This window comes from Mustelus asterias, chromosome 20 (assembly GCF_964213995.1).
Source record: "Mustelus asterias chromosome 20, sMusAst1.hap1.1, whole genome shotgun sequence".
Lineage (NCBI taxonomy): Eukaryota > Metazoa > Chordata > Chondrichthyes > Carcharhiniformes > Triakidae > Mustelus > Mustelus asterias.
The window spans coordinates 1835990-1859312 of NC_135820.1; the positions used below are offsets into that span (position 1 = coordinate 1835990).

At 49.3% G+C, this 23323-nt stretch overlaps 2 protein-coding genes across 2 annotated transcripts in view; one reads left to right on the forward strand and one right to left on the reverse strand.

Moving 5' to 3' along the window:
• Positions 1-1694, reverse strand: part of LOC144508723 (putative G-protein coupled receptor 139) — a 40813-nt gene extending 39119 nt beyond the window's left edge. Inside the window, exon 1 of the mRNA XM_078237031.1 lies at positions 1625-1694. Coding sequence (XP_078093157.1) covers positions 1625-1694 — 70 coding nt within the window. The remainder of the gene's footprint in view (positions 1-1624) is intronic.
• Positions 1695-6831: 5137 nt separating this feature from the next.
• On the forward strand, positions 6832-8605 carry LOC144508198 (large ribosomal subunit protein mL50-like). The gene is made up of 2 exons (XM_078236014.1): positions 6832-6984; positions 8046-8605. Exons 1-2 carry the CDS (start codon positions 6883-6885, stop codon positions 8415-8417), a joined length of 474 nt encoding a protein of 157 aa, XP_078092140.1. The 5' UTR covers positions 6832-6882; the 3' UTR covers positions 8418-8605.
• The last annotated feature ends 14718 nt before the right edge of the window (positions 8606-23323 follow it).

The following is a 23323-nucleotide window of genomic DNA, read 5'->3' on the forward strand; positions in this document are numbered from 1 at the left end:
CCCGGTGGAGTAAACAGAACTGGGTAAAATGGGGAAAGGCTGAATAGAGAGCGAAAATGGTTCAATGGACTGAAGGACAACAAAATGCTCTGTGACTGTTTAGGGTTCAAATCAAAAGCCTCATGAAAGACCTCAGACTAATTGAACTTGTTCTCCTGGAATTATAGAGAATTAGTGGGACTGTTTAATTAACACTATATCAACATCATCTTCTAATCCAGAATGTGGGCCAAACACGGGCAACTGGACTAGCTTAGAGGTAAAAACTGGGCAGCATGGACAAGTTGGGCCGAAGGGCCTGTTTCCATGCTGTAAACCTCTATGACTCTATGAATAGTAGGGATCATCAATTGAACAGCAAGTGTAAACTGATACACTGTCTCTGTCAATACTCCTCATTTTACAATATAGCCCAGTGATAGTGAACTCATTAAAACAGAAGGAAATGTAAAAGATGGAACAGTAAAGTTAGTTGAGTAGCCAGACCTGTGAAAGAGTATCGAATACACCTGTAACAAGATAACATTTCACACCTGAGACCAATACAGTGAAATCCCAGTGAAACTGAACTCTGTTATTGAGGAGGAAGGATATTACGTCTTCCCCTTGCGACTCTGAGATCTTGTTATCAATCATTTAAAGTAAAGCTTAAGTTTATTTATTAGTCACAAGTAGCCTTACATAACACTGCAATGAAGTTACTGTGTAAATCCCCCAGTCGCCACACTCCGGCGCTTGTTCGGCTACACTAAGGGAGAATCTAGCGCGGTCAATGCACCTAATCAGCTCGTCTTTCTGACTGTGGGTGGAAACCGGAGCACCCGGAGGAAACCCACGCAGACACGGGGAGAACATGCAAACTCCACACAGTCAGTGACTCCAGCTGGGAATCAAACCTGGGTCTCTGGCGCTGTGAGACAGCAATGCTAACCACTGTACCACCGTGCCACGATGTACCACCATGCCACCCAGAGCTGATGAAAATTAAAGGGTCATCTAGACTCGAAACGTTGGCTCTATTCTCTCCCCACAGATGCTGTCAGACCTGCTGAAATTATTTTGGTGGGTGACTCCAGAACTCCTTCATATTGGGGCGAGATAAGTCAAGGATTGACTTCAGGAAGCACTTCATCTCACAGAGGGCAGGGGAAGTCTGGAGTTTGCCCCACCGTGCCGCCCCATTGAAAACGCATCCATAAAAATATTCCAGGACATGTTTGCCCTACAACAAGAAACTGTTAATCACTTGCTATCAAAACGGAAACTATTGGAAACACTCAGCGGATTGGACAGCATCCATGGAGAGGGAAACAGAGAATCACATCCCTGACCTTGTCTCAGAACCTCCTCCCGGCAGTCTCACTTATTGTTTTAGCTCAGACTTCAATGGAACTCCAACGCATGCAGTGTTGAGAGGAATCCGGAAATGTTACCAGAGTGGGGACAAGAAAAGATAATTTTGGATCTAATGAAGCTCCCGCGAGACAGAAAGTGAAGTTATTCTGCTGTTGGACCTCTGGCGCAGGACAGACAGCTGTGTAAAACGCAGAGTGAGTTATAATGCCGATTAAAGTAGCACAACTAACACCGAATGACACCATTGGCAGCTGAGATGGCAGCTTACCAGGAACTCCGATGGCTCCAAGGACTGGGTAGTAAATGCGTTTGATCTGAAAGACGACTGGAGGTCTCATTTCTGTGCGAAGCAGTTGCCAATGTTGGGGCAGCAACAGTGAACTGAACCACTTCAAGAGCTCCTGATTTATACAGGGAGGCAGAGTCTCCACTGACACTGTTAAATCCCTGATCATTGCAATTAGTTACACCAGTTAAACAAACACATTACATCAACAGACATCTTGACTCCGATGTAAATAACTGGAATGGTGTTACGTATCAGGAGCAGACTTAAACAGACATTGGCCTGCAACAAAGCGGAAAGTTATATTCACACAGTACTGAATCAATAGATATTTTTAAAGTACATATTTGTTCAAGTCTCTGGTGAGGGCAGCATTTGTTGCCCATCCGTAATTGCCGTTGGGAAGTGCGGTTCAGCCAATGACCTTCAGCCCATGTGGTGTAAGTAAAGCCTCAATGCTGTTAGGAAGGCAGACCGATGCTGATATCTGTCCTGGGAGTGTTTGATGGGGGACAGTGTAGAGGGAGCTTTACTCTGTATCTAACCCCGTGCTGTACCTGTCCTGGGAGTGTTTGATGGGGACAGTGTAGAGGGAGCTTTACTCTGTATCTAACCCCGTGCTGTACCTGTCCTGGGAGTGTTTGATGAGGACAGTGTAGAGGGAGCTTTACTCTGTATCTAACCCCGTGCTGTACCTGTCCTGGGAGTGTTTGATGAGGACAGTGTAGAGGGAGCTTTACTCTGTATCTAACCCCGTGCTGTCCCTGTCCTGGGAGTGTTTGATGATAGTGTAGATGGAGCTTTACTCTGTATCTAACCCCGTGCTGTACCTGTCCTGGGAGTGTTTGATGGGGACAGTGTAGAGGGAGCTTTACTCTGTATCTAACCCCGTGCTGTACCTGTCCTGGGAGTGTTTGATGGGGGACAGTGTAGAGGGGGCTTTACTCTGTATCTAACCCCGTGCTGTACCTGTCCTGGGAGTGTTTGATGGGGACAGTGCAGAGGGAGCTTTACTCTGTATCTAACCCCGTGCTGTACCTGTCCTGGAAGTGTTTGATGGGGACAGTGTAGAGGGGGCTTTACTCTGTATCTAACCCCGTGCTGTACCTGTCCTGGGAGTGTTTGATGGGGACAGTGTAGAGGGAGCTTTACTCTGTATCTAACCCCGTGCTGTACCTGTCCTGGGAGTGTTTGATGGGAGTGTTTGACTACACACTTCAACCAGACAAAATCGAAGTTCTCAGACGAGGGCTTAATTTTTGCCCCACCACCAATAGACCCCATCAGTCTCGCAGCAGACACAGAGGAATTCATCAGGCGAATGAGGCTGCGGGAGTTCTTCCACAAACCCCAAGAGGCCAATAGCAAACACAATGAGACAGCCAATGAACCGGAACAGCCGACAGATGTGAGTGGAGAGAGGGTTAAGCACAGGTTAAAGAGATGCGTATTGTCTCCAGACAGGACAGTTAGTGAGATTTTGCAAGCCCAGGCAAGTCATAGGGATTACAGATAGTGTGACATGAACCCAAGATCCCAGTTGAGGTCGTCCTCATGTGTGCAGAACTTGGCTATCTGTCTCTGCTCAGCGAGTCTGCGTTGTGTGTCGTGAAGGCCGCCTTGGAGAACACTTACCCGAAGATCAGAGGCCGAATGCCCGTGACCGCTGAAGTGTTCCCCAACAGGAAGAGAACACTCTTGCCTGGTGATTGTCGAGCGGTGTTCATTCATCCGTTGTTGTAGCGTCTGCATGGTCTCCCCAATGTACCATGCCTTGGGACATCCTTTCCTGCAGCGTATCAGGTAGACAACGTTGGCCGAGTTGCAAGAGTATGTACCGTGTACCTGGTGGCCACTGAAGTTCTCAGCCGAGGGCTCAATTTCTGCCCCACCACCAAAATAGACCCCATCAGTCTTGCAGCAGACACAGAGGAATTCATCAGGCGAATGAAGCTGCGGGAGTTCTTCCACAAACCCCAGGAGGCCAACAGCAAACACAATGAAACCGCACTGACCTCCTCAGAAGACAAACACGGGACACGGTGGACAGAGTACCCTTCGTCGTCCAGTACTTCCCCGGAGCAGAGAAGCTACGACATCTTCTCCGGAGCCTTCAACATGTCATTGATGAAGACGAACATCTCGCCAAGGCCATCCCCACACTCCCACCTTTTGCCTTCAAACAACCGCACAACCTCAAACAGACCATTGTCCGCAGCAAACTACCCAGCCTTCAGGAGAACAGTGACCACGGCACCACACAACCCTGCCACAGCAACCTCTGCAAGACGTGCTGGATCATCAACACGGATGCCATCATCTCACGTGAGAACACCATCCACCAGGTACACGGTACATACTCTTGCAACCCGGCCAATGTTGTCGCCCTGATACGCTGCAGGAAAGGATGTCCTGAGGCATGGTACATTGGGGAAACCATGCAGACGCTGCGACAACGGGTGAATGAACACCGCTCGACAATCACCAGGCAGGACTGTTCTCTTCCTGTTGGGGAGCACTTCAGCAGTCACGGGCATTCGGCCTCTGATATTCGGGTAAGCGTTCTCCAAGGCGGCCTTCATGACACACAATGGCGCAGAGTCGCTGAGCAGAGACTGATAGCCAAGTTCCGCACACATGAGGACGGCCTCAACCGGGATATTGGGTTCATGTCACACTATCTGTAATCCCCACAGCTTGCCTGGACCTGCAGAGTCTCACTGGCTGTCCTGTCTGGAGACAATACACATCTCTTTAACCTGTCTTAATGCTCTCTCCACTCACATTGTTTGTACCTTTAAGACTTGATTAGCTGTAAGTATTCGCATTCCAACCATTATTCTGTAAATTGAGTCTCTGTCTTTATATGCCCTGTTTGTGAATTCCCACTCACTTGAAGAAGGAGCTTAAGGCTCCGAAAGCTAGTGGCTTTTGCTACCAAATAAACCTGTTTGACTTTAACCTGGTGTTGTTAAACTCCTTACAGTGTTTGATGGGGACAGTGTAGAGGGAGCTTCACTCCATGTCGAACCTCTGCTGTATTAATCCGTGTAAATTGCCTTAGTGGATGTTTAGCAAATGGAAGATGATTTCTGCTGCGTGTTTGTGTGGAATCTGACTGCAAATGGGTTGCTGCTGGATCCCTTTAAAAGCAGCAATTTTGCCTGAGCTGGTGGGAGATATGAGTGGTAAAATTCAGTGCGATTGCGGTGTATATAATGCCTGATGTATTACTTAGTCTGAAGTCACCTGTCTGATGAAATGAGCTGTTTCCTGGTGTATTTTGAATTGATTATATTTCTGATTTTGATGTTGAAAGGTGTGTGTAATATTTCCACTCTCTGTTTATGGGCCACGTCCACAAGTGAAGATTGTGAAATTTTGAGGTTGTTTCATGCTCTGCTCTTGCTCCCTCTCTGAATCCCTTTCTGTACCTTTGGTTGCTGTGCCCCTTCTGCCCTTGCCCCTTGAACACCCGTCATGTGATAGTCCACTGCAGTGTGCGTCGTTGTCTGGGCTCCACTTTGTGCCTCCATACATGACCATTGTACACATTGAACATTCATGCCACACAAGGGGCAGGCAATGACCATCTGTTGAATAGCAGAGCAAGTTTGAACGGGCATGGTAGTGGAATTGTGATGTGGAGATGCTGGCGTTGGACTGGGCTGGGCACAGTAAGAAGTCCCACAACACCAGGTTAAAGTCCAACAGGTTTATTTGATATCACGAGCTTTCGGAGCACTGCTCCTTCATCAGGTGAATGGAAAGGTGGGTTCATAAACACCACACATATATATATATAGACACAGACTCAATTGCAATATAATGGTTGCAATGTGAGTCTTTACAGGTTATCAAGTCTCTACAGATATGGATAATGCGAGTGGAGACGGGGATGATGGCAGGTTGACGAGATATGAAATGTCTCAAGCCAGGACAGTGAGTAGAATTTTGCAAGCCAAGGCCAAATGGTGGGGATTACACGTAGTGTGACGTGAACCCAAGATCCCCGTTGAGGCCATCCTCATGCGTGCAAAACTTGACTATTTTGGTTCTGCAGGATTCCCTGGAGAGTGAGCTGGGAGATTCCCTGGGGAGTGGGCTGTGAGATTCCCTGGGAAATGGGCTGGGAGATTCCCTGGGAAGTGGGCTGGGAGATTCCCTGGAGAATGTGCTGGGGGGGGGATTCTCTGGGGTGTGGGCTGGGGGGTGGTGGTGGTTCTTTGGGGAGTGGGCTGAGGGGGCGGTTCTCTAGGGAGTGGGCTAGGAGGGGGGATTCCCTAGGGAGTGGTCTGCGGGCTTTCCCTGGCGAGTGGGCTGGGGGATTCCGTGGGGAGTGGGCTGGGGAGATTCTCTGGGGAAATGAGGAACCAGAGACTGAAGGGATTTTCTGGGGGAGTGGGGGGATTCCCTGGGGAGTGGAATGGGGGTATTTTCTGGTGAGTGGGCTGGGGGAGTTCCCTGGGGAATGGGTGGCGGGGATTTTCTGGGGAGTGAGCTGGCGGAGGGGATTCCCTGGGGAGTGAGCTGGGGAGGAGATTCCCTGGGGAGTGAGCTGGGGGGATTCACTGGGGAGTGAGCTGGGGGGGGGATTCCCTGGGGAGTGAGCTGGGGGGGATTCCCTGGGGAGTGGGCTGAGGGGATTCCCTGGGGAGTGGGCTGAGGGGATTCCCTGGGGAGTAAGCTGGGGGGATTCCCTGGGGAGTGGGCTGAGGGGATTCCCTGGGGAGTGGGCTGGGGGGGATTCCCTGGGGAGTAAGCTGGGGGGATTCCCTGGGGAGTGGGCTGAGGGGATTCCCTGGGCAGTGAGCTGGGGGGATTCCCTGGGGAGTGGGCTGGGGGGATTCCCTGGGGAGTGAGCTGGGGGAGGGGATTCCCTGGGGAGTGAGCTGGGGGAGGGGATTCCCTGGGGAGTGGGCTGGGGGGATTCCCTGGGGAGTGAGCTGGGGGAGGGGATTCCCTGGGGAGTGGGCTGGGGGGGATTCCTAGGGAAATGAAGACCCAGTGACTGGTCTACATCTCCCAGAGGGCAATGCGTTGGCCGACTGGTTTGACGCCTGCGCAGATTGAGCGATCAGACAGCTGAGCGGTCAGTCCGCGCTTCAGCTTGCCGGCCGCCGGCACGGAAAGAGACGGGGCCCATCTTGGCGCAGGCGCAGTGAGAACGGACGGTGCCTGGGCTGGTGCCGTGTGCGGCTGCGCGGATAAAGTGCCATCTCCTTCAGGTCGGGTGCGGAATGGCGGCGGTGCTGAGGCGGAAAGCGGCACTGAGCTCCTGGAGGATCCTGATCTCCGGCTGCAGAGCGTCCGGCACCGGGACAGCACAGCCGGATCCGGGGGTGCGGGTTCATCTCCATAGCAACTGGGAGATCAGGGGGTTAATCTGCAGAGTAGCTGAAGGTGTAAAGGGTTAATCTCCATAGCAACTGGGAGGTGAGGGGTTGAGGGTCCCACCCTGGGGCAAGACATTGCTCAGACTTGGGGCTAGCTGTCAACTTTATTTGATTCATTATTGTCACATGTATTGGGATACAGTGAAAAGTATTGTTTCCTGCGCGCTATGCAAAGCATACCGTTCATAGAGGAGGAAAGGAGAGAGTGCAGAATGTAGGGTTTTTAAAAATTCATTTACGGGATGTGGGCATCGCTGGATGGTATTTATTACCTGTCCCTAACTGCCCTCCATTTCAGAGGGCAGTTGAAAGTCAACCACATTGCTGTGGCTCTGGCGTCACATGTAGGCCAGACCGGGTAAGGACGGCAGGCAGATTGTCTTCCCTAAAGGACATTAGTGACCCAGATGGGTTTTTAATGACAATCGACAATGGTTTCATGGTCATCCTTAGACTTTTAATTCCAGATTTTTATTGAATTCAAATCCCACCATCTGCCATGGTGGGATTCGAACGCAGGTCCCCAGAATATTACCCTGGGTCTCTGGATTACTGGTCCGGTGATAATACCATTATGTCACTGCCTTCCCTCAATCAGTAAGAGTTTTAACAACACCAGGTTAAAGTCCAACAGGTTTATTTGGTAGCAAATACCATAAGCTTTCGGAGCGCTGCTCCTTCGTCAGATGAAGTGGAAATCGCTAATGGTATTTGCTACCAAATAAAACTGTTGGACTTTAACCTGGTGTTGTTAAAACTCTTACTGTGTTCACCCCAGTCCAACGCCGGCATCTCCACATCATGACTTCCCTCAATCATACAGTCATAAAGTTTTAGAAGCAGAGAACAAGAGTAAAAGATAGAATTGGAAGGTATGCTGGGCACAACTTGAAAGAAGTCGCCTTGCTCCGGCGCCATCTTTAGCAACAATCTGTCTGATATTTGTCGGTCTGATTTTGGTGGGGTGCCATTTTCTAATTTGGACCTATCCCTCTCTTTATCCGCAGGACTCCCTGGCCAGACCCCCTGCTCGGAGCCGGAAATACCAGCCCCCTGTTCAGCTGGAAGAGAGGGTCCGGGCAGCACTGGAGCGGGTGACAGGTTCACCTGCTGCCCCAGGCTGGCAGGAGAGCCAGCTGGGCGAGGGCGAGAGGTTTCACCTCCTCTGTGAGCTGGCCCATGAGCTCAGCCACCCGGTGCCCAACTCCCGGCTCCACCAGATGAGGAGACCGGCTGACCTTCTGAACTTTTACCAGCAGCCAGCCAACTCAGACCCCTTCGCCTTCCAGGAGCTGGCACACTCGGAGCTGCCCCAGAATCTCCGGATCAACTGGGCGTACAAGGAGAGTGGAGGAGGTGATGGAATGTATCCGGGCTGAACAGTGAGCGAGGCGCCTATGGTCTCAGTGGAGGGCAGTCGATGTCCTTACTTCACAGATCAGGAAATTACATCCCTTGGTTTCTGTCACCCTGGGATGATGGACATTTTTTTCCCAGAGGAGCTTGCATGGAATTCTATTTGCTGAACTTAAAAGAGGTGAATAAATCTCATGTTGAAGGCATCAAAGTGTTAAGTTTATTTATTGCAGGTCTGGCAGCATCTGTAAGGAGAGAAAAGAGCCGATGTTTCGAGTCCAGGTGACCTTTTGAGTGTGTGTGAATGCACATTTACAAAGTTTCGCTCGCTGACTTGTCGGGTTGTTTGTAAAATGTCTCCCATTCTCTTGTGGATGTTGCTGGAAAGGTCAGCATTTGTTGTTCAACCCTAACTGCCCTTGAACTGAGTGGCAGATAAGGCCACGTGGATCTGGAGTCACATGTAGGCCAGACCAAGTGAGGATGGCAGATTTCCTCCCCAGGTGGGTTTTTACAACAACAGACAGTAGTTTTACAGTCTGTAGACTGTTAATTCCAATTTTTAAAATAAATTCTACTTTCACTATCTGCCTGTGTGGGATTGAAACCCAGGCTTCCCGAAGCATTACGAGTCCAGTGACAATACTGCCCCTCCTATGTCAACATTTCTAACTGTCTCTGGTAATTGATTCCTCTGCCTGGGGGCCAACGTACATTCTTGGCTATCTAGGCCCCTCATAATTTTGGACACCTCAATTAGGTCACCCCTTAGCCTGTGAGGAAAACAACACGCCTATCGAATCTCTCCTGAATTTTTAAGCCCTGGCAACATTCTTGCAAATCTCTGCACTCCAGGGCAATTCTGTCTTTCCTGTAATGTGACAAACATTTAAATAGAACCATAGAAAATTACAGCTCAGAAACAGGCCTTTTGGCCCTTCTTGTCTGTGCCGAACCATTTTATGCCTAGTCCCACTGACCTGCACTTGGACCATATCCCTCCACACCCCTCTCATCCATGAACCCGTCCAAGTTTTTCTTAAAAGTTAAAAGCATTTACCACTTTATCCGGCAGCGTATTCCACACTCCCACCACTCTCTGCGTGAAGAAGCCCCCCCCCTAATATTCCCTTTAAACTTTTCTCCTTTCACCCTTCACCCATGCCCTCTGGTTTTTTTCTCCCCTTGCCTCAGCGGAAAAAGCCTGCTTGCATTCACTCTATCTATACCCATCAAAATCTTATACACCTCTATCAAATCTCCCCTCAATCTTCTACGCTCCAGGGAATAAAGTCCCAACCTATTCAATCTCTCTCTGTAACTCAGCTTCTCAAGTCCCGGCAACATCCTTGTGAACCTTCTCTGCACTCTTTCAACCTTATTTACATCCTTCCTGTAACTAGGTGACCAAAACTGTACACAATACTCCAAATTCGGCCTCACCAATGCCCTATATAACCTTACCATAACACTCCAACTTTTATACTCGATACTCCGATTTATAAAGGCCAATGTACCAAAGGCACTCTTTACGACCCTATCCACCTGTGACGTCACTTTTAGGGAATTCTGTACCTGTATTCCCAGATCCCTCTGTTCTTCAGAGTCCTACCATTTACCCTGTACGTTCTACTTTGGTTTGTCCTTCCAATGTGCAATATGTCACACTTGTCTGCGTTAAATTCCATTTGCCATTTTTTAGCCCATTTTTCTAGTTGGTCCAAATCCCTCTGCAAGCTTTGAAAACCTTCCTCACTGTCCACTACACCTCCAATTTTTGTATCATCAGCAAACTTGCTGATCCAATTTACCACATTATCATCCAGATCATTGATATAGATGACAAACAACAATGGACCCAACACCGATCCCTGCGGCACACCACTAGTCACAGGCCTCCACTCAGAGAAGCAATCCTCCACAGCCACTCTCTGGCTTCTTCCATTGAGCCAGTGTCTAATCCAATTTACTACCTCCCCATGTATACCTAGCGACTGAACCTTCCTAACTAACCTCCCATGAGGGACCTTGTCAAAGGCCTTGCTGAAATCCAGGTAGACAACATCCACTGCCTTTCCTTCATCCACTTCCCTGGTAACCTCCTCGAAAAACTCTAATAGATTGGTCAAACATGACCTACCACGCACAAAGCCATGCTGACTCTCCCTAATAAGTCCCTGTCTATCCAAATATTTGTAGATCCTATCCCTTATCACACCTTCCAATAACTTGCCCACCACCGACGTCAAACTTACTGGCCTATAATTTCCCGGATTTCTTTTGGAACCTTTTTTAAACAACGGAACAACATGAGCCACCCTCCAATCATCCGGCACCTCCCCCGTGAATACTGACATTTTAAATATGTCTGCCAGGGCCCCTGCAAGTTCAACACTAGCTTCCCTCAAGGTCCGTGGGAATACCCTGTCTGGTCCTGGGGATTTATCCACTCTGATTTGCCTCAAGACAGCGAGCACCTCCTCCCCTTTAATCTGTAAAGGTTCCATGACCTCCCTACCTGTTTGCCCTATTTCTGTAGACTCCATGCCCGGTTCCTCAGTAAATACGGATGCAAAAAAACCATTTAGTATCTCCCCCATCTCTTTGGTTCCATACACAGTCTACCACTCTGGTCTTCGAGAGGACCAATTTTATCCCTCACTATCCTTTTGCTCCTAACATACCTATGGAAGCTCTTTGGATTTTCCTTCACTCTGTCTGCCAAAGCAACCTCATGTCTTCTTTTAGCCCTCCTGATTTCCCTCTTAAGTAGCTTCTTGCACTTTTTATACTCCTCGAGCATCTGATGTGTTCCTTGCCTCCTGTACATTTCATACAACTCTCTCTTCCTCTTAATCAGTGTTACAATCTCCCTTGAGATCCAAGGTTCCTTATTCCTATTTACTTTGCCTTTAATCCTTACAGGAACATACAAACTCTGCACTCTCAAAATTTCTCCTTTGAAGGCCTCCCACTTTCCATTTACATCCTTACCAGAGAACAGCCTGTGCCAATCCACACTTCCCAGATCCCTTCTCATTTCATCAAATTTGGCCTTTTTCCAGTTCAGAACTTCAACCCGAGGACCAGATCTATCCTTATCCATGATCAGGTTGAAACTAATGGCATTATGATCACTGGATCCAAAGTTTTCCCTCACTCTCCCATCCATCACCTGCGCTAACTCATTTCCCAATAGGAGATCCAATATCGCATCCTCTCTAGTTGGCACCTCTATATACTGATGTAGAAAATTCTCCTGAACACATTTTACAAACTCTACCCCGTCTAAACCTTTAACAGTATGCGAGTCCCAATCTATATGTGGAAAATTAAAATCCCCTACTATCACAACTTTGTGTTTCTTGCAGTCGTCAGCTATCTCTCCGCTGATTTGCTCCTCCAATTCTCGCTGACTATTGGCTGGTTGATAATACAACCCCATTAATGTGGTCATACCTTTCCTGTTTCTCAGCTCCACCCATAGGGCCTCTGTAGACAGGCTCCCTAATCTATCCCTGCCTGAGTACCGCTGTAACATTTTCCCTGACCAACAATGCCACCCCCCCACCTTTCATCCCTCTGCCTCTATCCCACCTGAAACATTGGAACCCTGGAACATTGAGCTGCCAGTCCTGCCCCTCTTGTAGCCAAGTTTCACTAATGGCTATAATGTCATATTTCCATGTGTCTATCCACGCCTTCAGCTCATCTGCCTTCCCCACAATACTCCTGGCATTGAAATAGACACACCTCAAAAGATTATTTCCACCACACTCAACCCTTCCATTTGTGATTTTGTTTGAACTAACCTGTCTTTTTACCCCTGCTCCACTATCTGCTCTGGCACTCTGGTTCCCATCCCCCTGCAAATCTAGTTTAAACGCTCCCCAATAACACTAGCAAATCTCCCTGCAAGTATATTGGTCCCCTTGTCCCCTTCCCCTTATAAATAATAGTGATTAAAGTGAAAGACCATTTTCGAGGAGCTGTTAAAATGACAATTTGATTTGATTTATTATTGTCACACGTATGATGAGCCAGCTGACATTGATTTTCCATGTTCCTTGTGCCATCCTGTTCTGAGAGTTTGATTGTTTCCCTGACATGATGCCCAGAAGGTGGGAGCACAATTGCTACAGCAAGAGATTAAGCACAACCCAAACACAAATAAAATCAGCAAAACTAGAAATATTCCACAATTCAGACAGCATCTGTGGAGAGAGAAAAACGAGAGTTAATGTTTCAGGTTGGGACGATCTCTCAGCGAAAGGCTGCCTCAACTCGAAACGTTAACTCTGTTTCTCTCTCCACAGATGCTGCCAGACCTGCTGAGTATTTCCAGCAATTTTCTGTTTTAATTTTGGATTCCTAACACCGGCTGTGTTTTGCTTCTGCACAAATCTAATTATTAATTCATTGAATTCTTTCATGATTCTCTGATCCATTCTCACTGTGAGACAGAAATTGTGCCTGGGTGTGTGTGTGTGTGTGTGTGTGTGTGTGTGTGCATGTGTGTGTGTTGCTGTCTGTGTGTGTGTGTGTGTGTGTGTTGCTGTCTGTGTGTGTGTGTGTGTGTTGCTGTGTGCGTGCGCGCGTGTGTGTGTGTTGCTGTGTGTGTGTGCACGTGTGTGTGTTGCTGTGTGTGTGTGCACGTGTGTGTGTGTTGCTGTCTGTGTGTGTGTTGCTGTGTGCGTGTTGCTGTGTGTGTGTGTGTGTGTGTGCATGTGTGTGTGTTTTGCTGTCTGTGTGGGTGTGTGTGTGTTGCTCTGTGTGTGTGTGTTGCTGTCTGTGTGGGTGTGCCACCGTTTGTATGTGTGTGCCCTCAGGCTGGGAGTTTCTGATCTTGTATGCTCTGCTACCACTGCCAGCAAGAATGGGTAATTTGATACTCAGCCAAATCTTTGATTTGGTTTATTATTGTCACGTATTAGTATACAGCGAAAAGTACTGTTTCTTGTGCGCTATACAGACAAAGCATACCATACATAGGGAAGGAAAGGAGAGGGTGCAGAATGTAGTGTTACAGTCATAGCTAGGGTGTAGAGAAAGATCAGCTTAATGTGAGGGAGGTCCGTTCAAAAGTCTGATGGCTGCAGGGAAGAAGCCGTTCTTGAGTCGGTTAGTACGTGTCCTCAGACTTTTGTATCTTTTTCCCGATGGAAGAAGGTGGAAGAGAGAATGTCCGGGATGCGTGGGGTCCTTGATTATGCTGCTGCTTTTCCGAGGCAGCGAGAAGTGTAGACAGAGTCAATGAATGGGAGACTGGTTTGAGTGACGGACTGGGCTTCATTCATGATCCTTTGTAGTTTCTTGCGGTCTTGGGCAGAGCAGGAGCCATACCAAGCTGTGATACATCCAGAAAGGATGCTTTCTATGGTGAAGAAGTTGGTGAGAGTTGTTCTGGACATGCCAAATTTTCTTGAGAAAGTAGAGGCTTTGAGGGTTTTCTTAACTATAGCATCTGCATGAAGGGACCAGGACAGGTTGTTCGTTTTCTGAGCACCAAAAAACTTGAAGCTCTCGACCATTTCTACTTTGTCCACATTATTGTAAGAAGTCTCACAACACCAGGTTAAAGTCCAACAGGTTTATTTGGTAGCAAATACCATAAGCTTTCGGAGCGCTGCTCCTTCGTCAGATGGAGTGGAAATGTGCTCTCAAACAGTGCAGAGACACAAAATCAAGTTACAGAATACTGATTAGAATGCGAATCCCTACAGCCAGCCAGGTCTTAAAGATACAGACAATGTGGGTGGAGGGAGCATTAAACACAGGTTAACGAGATGTGTATTGTCTCCAGACAGAACAGCTAGTGAGATCCTGCAAGTCCAGGGGGCAAGCTGTGGGGGTTACTGATAATGTGACATAAATCCAACATCCCGTCTAAAGATGTGCGGGTTAGGTTGATTGGCCAGGTTAAAAATTGCCCCTTAGAGTCCTGGGATGCGTAGGTTAGAGGGATTAGTGGGTAAATATGTGGGGGGCAGGGCCTGGGTGGGACTGTGGTCGGTGCAGACTCGATGGGCCGAATGGCCTCCTTCTGCACTGTAGGGTTTCTATGATTTCTATGATCCCGGTTTAGGCCGTCCTCATGTGTGCAGAACCTGGCTATCAGTGATAGAAACTGGATTTATGTCACATTATCAGTCATGAGTGGTGGCTGACAATACAATTATGTTCCAGATAGATTGATAAAAGGAGAGGTATCAAGAGGAGATATTCATGGAACATGTCCTCTTGTGTCAAGTTAATTTATGAAGTGACATAGTAAATGGAATTGTTACCGTGGGAATTGTTCCTGGGTTATCTATGGAAGGAGTGGATTTTTTACTGGGTAATGATTTGGGTAGTAGAGACAGTAACACAGCAACATGCTGAACTCACCAAGTTTCCAAAACATTACTGTGGCCAGTCAGGAGAAGCTTAGAATCATAGAATCCCTACAGTGCATAAGGAGGTCATTCGGTCCATCGAGTCTGCACCGACCACAATCCCACCCAGGCCCGATTCCCGTCACCCCACATATTTACCCTGCCAATCCCCTGACTGTAGGGTCAATTTAGCATGGCCAATCAACCTAACCTGCACATCTTTGGACTGTGGGAGGAAACCGGAGCACCCGCAGGAAACTCACGCAGACACGGGGAGAATGTGCAGACTCCACACAGACAGTGACCCGAGGCCAGAATTGAACCCGGGTCCCTGGTGCTGTGAGGCAGCAGTGCCAACCACCGTGTCAACGTGCCGCCGAAGCTTAGTGCTGATAAGAAGCAACTGACAGAGAGGCAGATCAGTGCAGAGAACCAATTGTCCCACGCAAAAGTTGAGTTTGCAAACGAAAAGCAAGAACCGGTGAGAACACGTGAGTGCCAGTTACAGGAAAAAAGAATTGGTGATGAATCGGAACAGTTGATTGAATGTCGAATTAAAAATCAACTGTTAAAACTTTATCATGAAAAGAGCAATGTGTTTGGAGGTGGAATCTTGCCCACAGCTAACAAAAAGGCAGGCTGTAAAATTAAGCTTCACTTTTATTTTTGCTGAGTTAAAGTCTGAGAATAAGAGGGAGAAGATGTTGAGTTATAGTAGAACCATAGAAAAGTGGAGAAACCAGCCAGTCATTTTACTCCCACCTTCTAGCACCCAATCCAGGACCTTGCAGGTTGAAACACTTTTAAGACGCAGGTCCAGGTACCTTTTAAATAAGTTGCACATTTCAGCCTTAACCACCAACTTAGGCAGCAAATTCCAGATACCAATCACCCTTCAGGAGAAAACATTTTCCTCACGTGCCCTCGAATCCTTCTACCAATCATTTATAAATCTATACTCACTGGTAATTGACCCCACAGCTAGGGAGAAAACAAGTGTTTCCTGTTTATCCATCTAGGCCCCTCGGAATTGTGTACACCTCCACCAGGTCACCCCTTTGCCCTCTCTGTTCTAAGGAATGATGTGGAGATGCCGGCGTTGGACTGGGGTGGACACAGTAAGAAGTTTCACAACACCAGGTTAAAGTCCAACAGGTTTATATGGAATCACGAGCTTTCGGAACACTACTTCTTTATCGGGGATTCACCTGATGAAGGGGCAGCGCTCTGAAAGCTCATGATTCCAAATAAACCTGTTGGACTTTAACCTGGTGTTATGAGACTTCTTACTGTTCTAAGGAAGACAACCCGAGACTATCCAATTTCTCGTCAGAGCCGCAATTCTCCAGCCCCTGGCAACATTTGTATAAATCTCCTCTGCCCTCTCTCCAGAACAATTCTGTCCTTTCTGTCCTTCCTGTAATGTGGGAACCAGAACTGTACACAATACTCCAGTTGTGGCCTAATCAGCATTTTATACAGTTCCATCATTACACCCCTGCTTTTGTATTCAATACCTCGTCCAATAAAGGAAAACATTCCAAATTCCCAAATCATCCTGATCAATTCTCCCACATTTAAATCCCAATGATATATATATGTAACAAACATTGTCCTGCTAATCTTGTTACATGTATTTGCTCTTGTTGTGGTTATATCTTTATGATACATGTAGAAACATCGAAAACAGGAGCGGCCTCAAACATCAACTTAGGCAGCAAATTCCAGATACCAACCACCCTTCAGGAGAAAACTTTTTCCTCACGTGCCCTCGAATCCTTCTACCGATCACCTATAAATCTATATCTACTGGTAACTGACCCCTCAGCTAGGGCGGCACGGTGGTACAGTGGTTAGCACTGCTGCCTCACAGCGCCAGGGACCTGGGTTCAATTCCAGCCTCAGGTCGAGCCAACTTGTGACTCCAGATACAGAGCAATATGGCTGTCTCTTAAATGATTGTTCCGGGCACAGTGGATTAGTGTCTCTGTCTCACAGCTGGAAGCTCTGGATTCAAGTCCCACCCCAGGGATGGCCAAGGAAGGTGCATTTAGAACACGGTTCCAGAACGCAGCATTTGACAGAGTGTGGCATCAAGGAACTCTGGAAAAACTGGAGTCACTGGGAATCAGGGGGAACAACCCCAGCTGGTTGGAGTCACACCTGTCCAAAGGAAGATGGTCCATCATATCAGTTCACTGTAGGAGTCCCTCAGGGTAGTGACCTCGGCCCAATCATCTTCAGATTCTGAAGCAGTCCATGTCCAAATGCAGCAAGACCTGGACAATATCCAGGCTTGGGCTGACAAATGGCAAGTAACATTCATGCCACACAAATGCCCGGCAATGACCATCTCCAACAGGAGAGGATCAAACGATCGCCCCTTGACATCACCATTGCTGAATCCCCCACGATCAACATCCTGGTGGTTATCATTGACCAGAAACAAATTTGGACTGGCCATATAAATACTGTGGCTACCAGAGCAGATCAGAGGCTTGGAATCCTGCAGTGAGTAACTCGCCCGACTCCCAAAGCCTGTCCACCATCTACTAGACACAGTCTATCGTCGTCGTTTTGAATGGCTGTTGAGACATCGATGTAGTCTTGAAAACACTTTAACCAATGGTCGAAAGTGTTCGACGTTCCTGCCGCACGTGGGTCTAGTGTAAACCGATCGGGTTTCAACATTTGCTCCATGGTTTTCAAAATTTTGTCAGTAATAAAATTGATGCGCGATTAAATCACTCGGGAGGCTAGATTGTACCCGGGAAATAAAGGCTTTTATTACTGACAAGAATGGAGCACACTATATACAATACAATCCCAGACTAAAGGGTCTCCAGGCAGTGCAGTAACCTTTATACTTCCCCTGGTAGGCGGAGCCAACTGGAGTGTACCACAGAACAATATCAACAGGTAGAACAGCCCAACCCTAACCCCAACAGTGACAACAGTAACATATCTACAAACCCCATAGTGCTAACCATCCATGGCTCAGCACTCATAGTGGTAACCAACTATGGTTCACCACATTCACCCCTCCTTTAAAAACAAAGGCCGGTGGGGCAAAAAAAACCAGAACAACTGTTCATATAATCACAAGTTCAGTCGTATTGGAGGACCGCACCGTCTCTGCGACCTCCTCAACACTGGCGGTAACGCCGGTTCTGGTGACCGTGGTGGCCTTCTCTCCAAGGCGGTGTCCAGTGACTCCTCCAGTTCCTCACGGACAGGTGGACCACGAGGTGGCGACAATCTGCTGGACTCGAGCACGCCTCGAGGTGGTGACAATCTGCTGGACTCGAGCACGCCTCGAGATGGTGACAATCTCCTGGACTCAGGCAAGCTGTACACGAGAGTAAGAGGATTAAGTGGTGGTCCCGATACTGCCCGTGCCGTGTCAGGAGGGGAGATAAGGGTCGGGGGGTCCCTAACTAGGGGTGTGGGAGCGACTGGGGTGTCCAAGTCCCCTGCTGGCGCCAGATCTCTAATAGAGACCGTGTCCTCTCGCCCGTCAGGATATGCCACATAGGCATATTGAGGGTTGGCGTGGAGGAGATGGACCTGTTCAACCAAAGGGTCGGACTTGCGGGTCCTAACATGCCGCCGCAGGAGGACAGGTCCTGATTGCGTCAACCAAGACGGTAATGAGGTCCCAGAGGAAGACTTCCTAGGGAAGGAAAACATCCTCTCATGTGGAGTAGCGTTGGTTGCCGTACACAGGAGTGAGCGGATAGAATGGAGTGCATCAGAGAGTACCTCTTGCCAACGGGAGACTGGAAGACCTTTAGACCTCAATGCCAGTAAGACAGCCTTCCAGACTGTAGCATTTTCTCGTTCAACCTGTCCGTTACCCCTAGGGTTGTAACTCGTAGTTCTACTTGAGGCAATCCCTTTTGAGAGCAGGTATTGCCTCAAGTCGTCACTCATGAATGACGAGCCCCTATCACTGTGGATATAGCTGGGGTAACCGAACAGGGTGAAAGGATCCCGTAATGCTTTAATGACCGTGGCAGTGGTTGTATCAGAACAGGGAATGACAAAAGGGAACCGTGAGTACTCGTCAATCACATTGAGGAAGTACACGTTCCGATCTGTCGAAGGAAGGGGGCCCTTAAAGTCCACACTCAGTCTTTCAAAAGGGCGAGTGGCTTTAATGAGGTGTGCTCTGTCAGGTTGGTAGAAGTGCGGTTTGCATTCAGCACATACCTGGCAGCTTCGGGTTATGGACCTGACATCCACTGAGTATGGTAGATTCCGGGCCTTTACGAAATGGAAGAGCCGAGTGACCCCCGGATGGCAGAGATCATTGTGGAGGGCCTGTAATCGATTCTCCTGCACACTTGCACATGTTCCATGCGACAGGGCGTCCGAGGGCTCGTTGAGCTTCCCTGGACGGTACATGATATCATAATTGTAGGTGGAGAGTTCGATTCTCCACCTCAAGATTTTATCATTCTTGATCTTACCCCGGAACGTGTTGTTGAACATGAACGCCACGGACCGCTGGTCCGTGAGCAGAGTGAACCGTTTTCCAGCCAAGTAATGGCGCCAATGCCGAACGGCCTCCACAATGGCCTGGGCCTCCTTTTCCACCGCAGAGTGTTGAATTTCGGGGCCTTGGAGGGTGTGAGAGAAAAAGGCGACGGGCCTGCCCGCCTGGTTAAGTGTGGCGGCCAGGGCGAAATCAGATGCATCGCTCTCCACCTGGAAGGGGGTGGACTCATCAACAGCGTGCATCGTGGCTTTCGCGATGTCGGCTTTTATCCCTTCAAAGGCTAAGCGAGCCTCTGTTGTTAGGGGAAAGGAGGTAGACTTGATGAGCGGACGGGCTTTGTCAGCATAATTGGGAACCCACTGTGCATAGTATGAGAAAAAGCCTAAGCACCTTCTCAGTGCTTTGATGCTAGTGGGCAGGGGAAGTTCCAGAGGGGACGCATACAGTCTGGATCAGGGCCAAGGACCCCGTTTTCCACCACGTATCCGAGAATTGCTAAACGGCGCTTGCGAAATACGCACTTCTCCCTGTTGTAGGTCAGATTCAGGCGAGACGCAATGCGTAAAAATCTAAGGAAGTTGGCATCGTGGTCCTGCTGGTCATGGTCGCAGATAGTGATGTTATCCAGGTACGGGAAGGTAGCCCGCAGCCCGTTTTGGTCCACCATTCGGTCCATTGCACGCTGGAAGACCGAGACCCCATTCGTGACGCCAAAGGGAACCCTTAAAAAGTGATAAAGACGACCATCCGCCTCAAAGGCCGTGTATTTTCGGTCCTCTGGGCGAATGGGGAGCTGGTGGTAAGCTGACTTCAAGTCAACGGTGGAGAACACCCGGTACTGCGCAATCTGGTTGACCATGTCAGATATGCGCGGGAGAGGATACGCATCTAGCTGCGTGTATCTGTTAATGGTCTGACTATAGTCTATGACCATCCGGGGTTTGTTTCCAGTTTTAACCACCACTACTTGCGCTCTCCATGGACTAGATCTAGGTTGGATGATCCCTTCCCTGAGGAGCCGCTGAACTTCAGATCGAATAAAGATCCGATCCTCAGCGCTGTAACGCCTGCTCTTGGTTGCGATGGGCTTGCAGCCTGGCACTAGATTCTCGAATAAGATGGTGGGGTGATTCTGAGTGTCGAGGGGCTACACGTGGAGTGCGCTGGGCAATTTGGAGGCTGCTGTGCTCCCACTGAAAGTGGAGGGAGTGGCCCATCATACTGCAGGGTTACACTCCTCAGGTGGACCATAAAGTCTCGTCCCAGGAGCATCGGAGCGCAAAGGTGCGGTAACACAAGGAGCCTGAAGTTCTCGTAAACTGTGCCCCGCACCGTCAGGTTGACCACGCAGCTCCCTAGCACGGTAACAGACCGGGACCTCGACGCCATCGAAATTGTCTGTCTGACAGTCCGTACTCAGAGACCGCACCGTTTCACGGTGTCAGGGTGAATGAAGCTCTCCGTGCTCCCGCTGTCAAACAAACAATGAATTTGGCGTCTGTTTACCTCTATGTCCATCATGGACTTGTCGAGTCTGTGAGGCTTGGCCTGGTCCAGGATGACTGACGCCACCGTTGGGTCGTGGGTGCCGCTGCAGGCAGCTGAGATGGTTGATGATGATGACCCCTGCTGGTCGTCCGCGGTCGGTGCCGACCAAAATGGCTGCGCCCATGGATCGCACGTGGTTGGTGTCGCTAAAAGAGGCGGCCCCTGCAGGTCGCACATGTCTTGCGTCTCCGTTGTCAGGAATGGCAGCGGTCTGGAATCGCACGCGGTGGAAGACCTCGAAGACACTGGAGACAAGGAGACAGGCTCAGGAGAATCACACGCCGCGCTGCTATGTTTGGAGGGTGGTTTGGTCCTGCAGACTTTGGCATAATGCCCTTTCTTTCCGCACGCGGAGAACAATACAGTTCTAGCTGGACATCGTTGCCGAGGGTGTTTTGCCAATCCACAGAAGTAACACCGCGGGCCTCCTGGAGCTGCCGCTGTCGTCAGGTCCGAGGTTGGGAACACAATGGCGCAGTTTTTCGGAGCCGCTGAATAAAATAGAGTCGGTGGCTGTACTTGCCACGATGTTCCCACATGGTCGGTGGGGTACGTTTCTAGGCTTCTGGAGGCCGTCTCCATAGCGTCAGCCAATTCTACTGTCTTAGCGAGGTCTAGGTTACCTTGCTCTAGCAGCTGAAGGCGAATGTACGACGAGCCGATTCCCGCCACGAACGCATCGCGGATCAAGTCGCTCGTATACTGGGCCGCCGACACTGACTTGCAGTTGCAGGCTCTGGCTAGCTGCTGGAGTTCACCCAGGTACTGTTCTGTCGTTTCGCCGGGCTGCCGCCGTCGAGTGGCTAGAAGGTGTCGAGCATGGATCTCGTTTGGTGGTTTGTTGTACCGCTTCTTAAGTAGTTCGATGGCCCCTTTGTAGTCTTGGGCATCGCGGATTGCTAAGTATACGGTGTCGCTTACCCTTGCGTGGAGGACCCGCAGTCTATCGTCGTCGTTTTGAACGGCTGTTGAGACATCGATGTAGTCTTGAAAACACTTTAACCAATGGTCGAAAGTGTTCGACGCTCCTGCCGCACGTGGGTCTAGTGTAAACCGATCGGGTTTCAACATTTGCTCCATGGTTTTCAAAATTTTGTCAGTAATAAAATTGATGCGCGATTAAATCACTCGGGAGGCTAGATTGTACCCGGGAAATAAAGGCTTTTATTACTGACAAGAATGGAGCACACTATATACAATACAATCCCAGACTAAAGGGTCTCCAGGCAGTGCAGTGACCTTTATACTTCCCCCAGTAGGCGGAGCCAACTGGAGTGTACCACAGAACAATATCAACAGGTAGGACAGCCCAACCCTAACCCCAACAGTGACAACAGTAACATATCTACAAACCCCATAGTGCTAACCATCCATGGCTCAGCACTCATAGTGGTAACCAACTATGGTTCACCACAGTGGGGTTAATGTGGGACTCGCTCCCATGGGGAGTGAGGAGAATGTGGGACTTGCTCCCATGGGGAGTGGGGAGAATGTGGGACTCGCTCCCATGGGGAGTGGGGAGAATGTGGGACTCTCTCTCACGGGGAGTGGTTGACGTGAATAGTATCGATGTTTTTAAAAAGTTAGATAAACACATGAGGGTGAAAGATATAGAGAAAGTTGAGATGGCATGATGGAGACAGAAAGATAGAGTGTGTGAGCGAGAAAGAGAGAGCGAGGGTGAGAGAGGGAGAGAATGTGTGAGCGAAATGGAGAGCGAGAGTGTGTGTGGGAGGGAGAGAGAGAGTGTGTGTGTGTGAGAGAGAGAGAGGACCTATCTGAGGCAGAGTGTGTGTGAGAGGGAGTGTGAGAGAGAGAGTGTGTGAGAGAGTGTGTGAGGGAGAGAGTGTGTGTGAGGGAGAGAGTGTGAGGGAGAGAAGGAGAGAGAGTGTGTGTGAGAGAGTGTGTGAGAGGGAGAGAGTGTGAAGGAGAGAGTGTGTGAGAGGGAGAGAGAGTGGGCGTGATTTTATGGCCTCGCTCATCCCAAAACTGTAATATCCCACCCGAGGCCAATGGATCTTCTCGTGCTCCGCCCCTTGCCCGCTCCGATTTCCGTGTCAGGCAAGGCGATAAAATTCCAGCCAGTGGGTGGGAACCTCTGGCCGTGTTCGCCCCGAAACCGGGAAATCCCACCCAAGGTCAATGGACCTTCCCCTGGTCCGCCCCTCGCCCGCTTTGATAGCCTTGGTTGGCAGAACGGGAAAGTTCACCCCAGTGTGTGAGAGAGAGGGGGAGTGCGTGAGAGTGTATGTGAGATGGAGGGAGAGAGTGTGAGAGACAGACAGTGTGTGTGTGTGAGAGTGTGGGAGGGAGTGTGTGTGTGTGAGGGAGTGTGTGTGTTAAGGGAGGGAGTGTGTGAGGGAGGGAGTGTGTGAGGGAGGGACTGTGTGAGGGAGGGAGTGTGAGAGACACAGAGAGTGTGAGAGAGGGAGTTTCAGAAACAGGGAGTGTGAGAGGCAGAGGGAGTGTGAGAGACAGGGGGAGTGTGAGAGGCAGAGGGAGTGTG

Bases quoted from the DNA above. Each gene is read 5' to 3' on its own strand.
- LOC144508198 (XM_078236014.1), top strand. From the start codon at position 6,883: ATGGCGGCGGTGCTGAGGCGGAAAGCGGCACTGAGCTCCTGGAGGATC. The intron at 6,985-8,045 runs GTGCGGGTTCAT...CTTTATCCGCAG, and splicing joins CAGCACAGCCGGATCCGGGG to GACTCCCTGGCCAGACCCCC.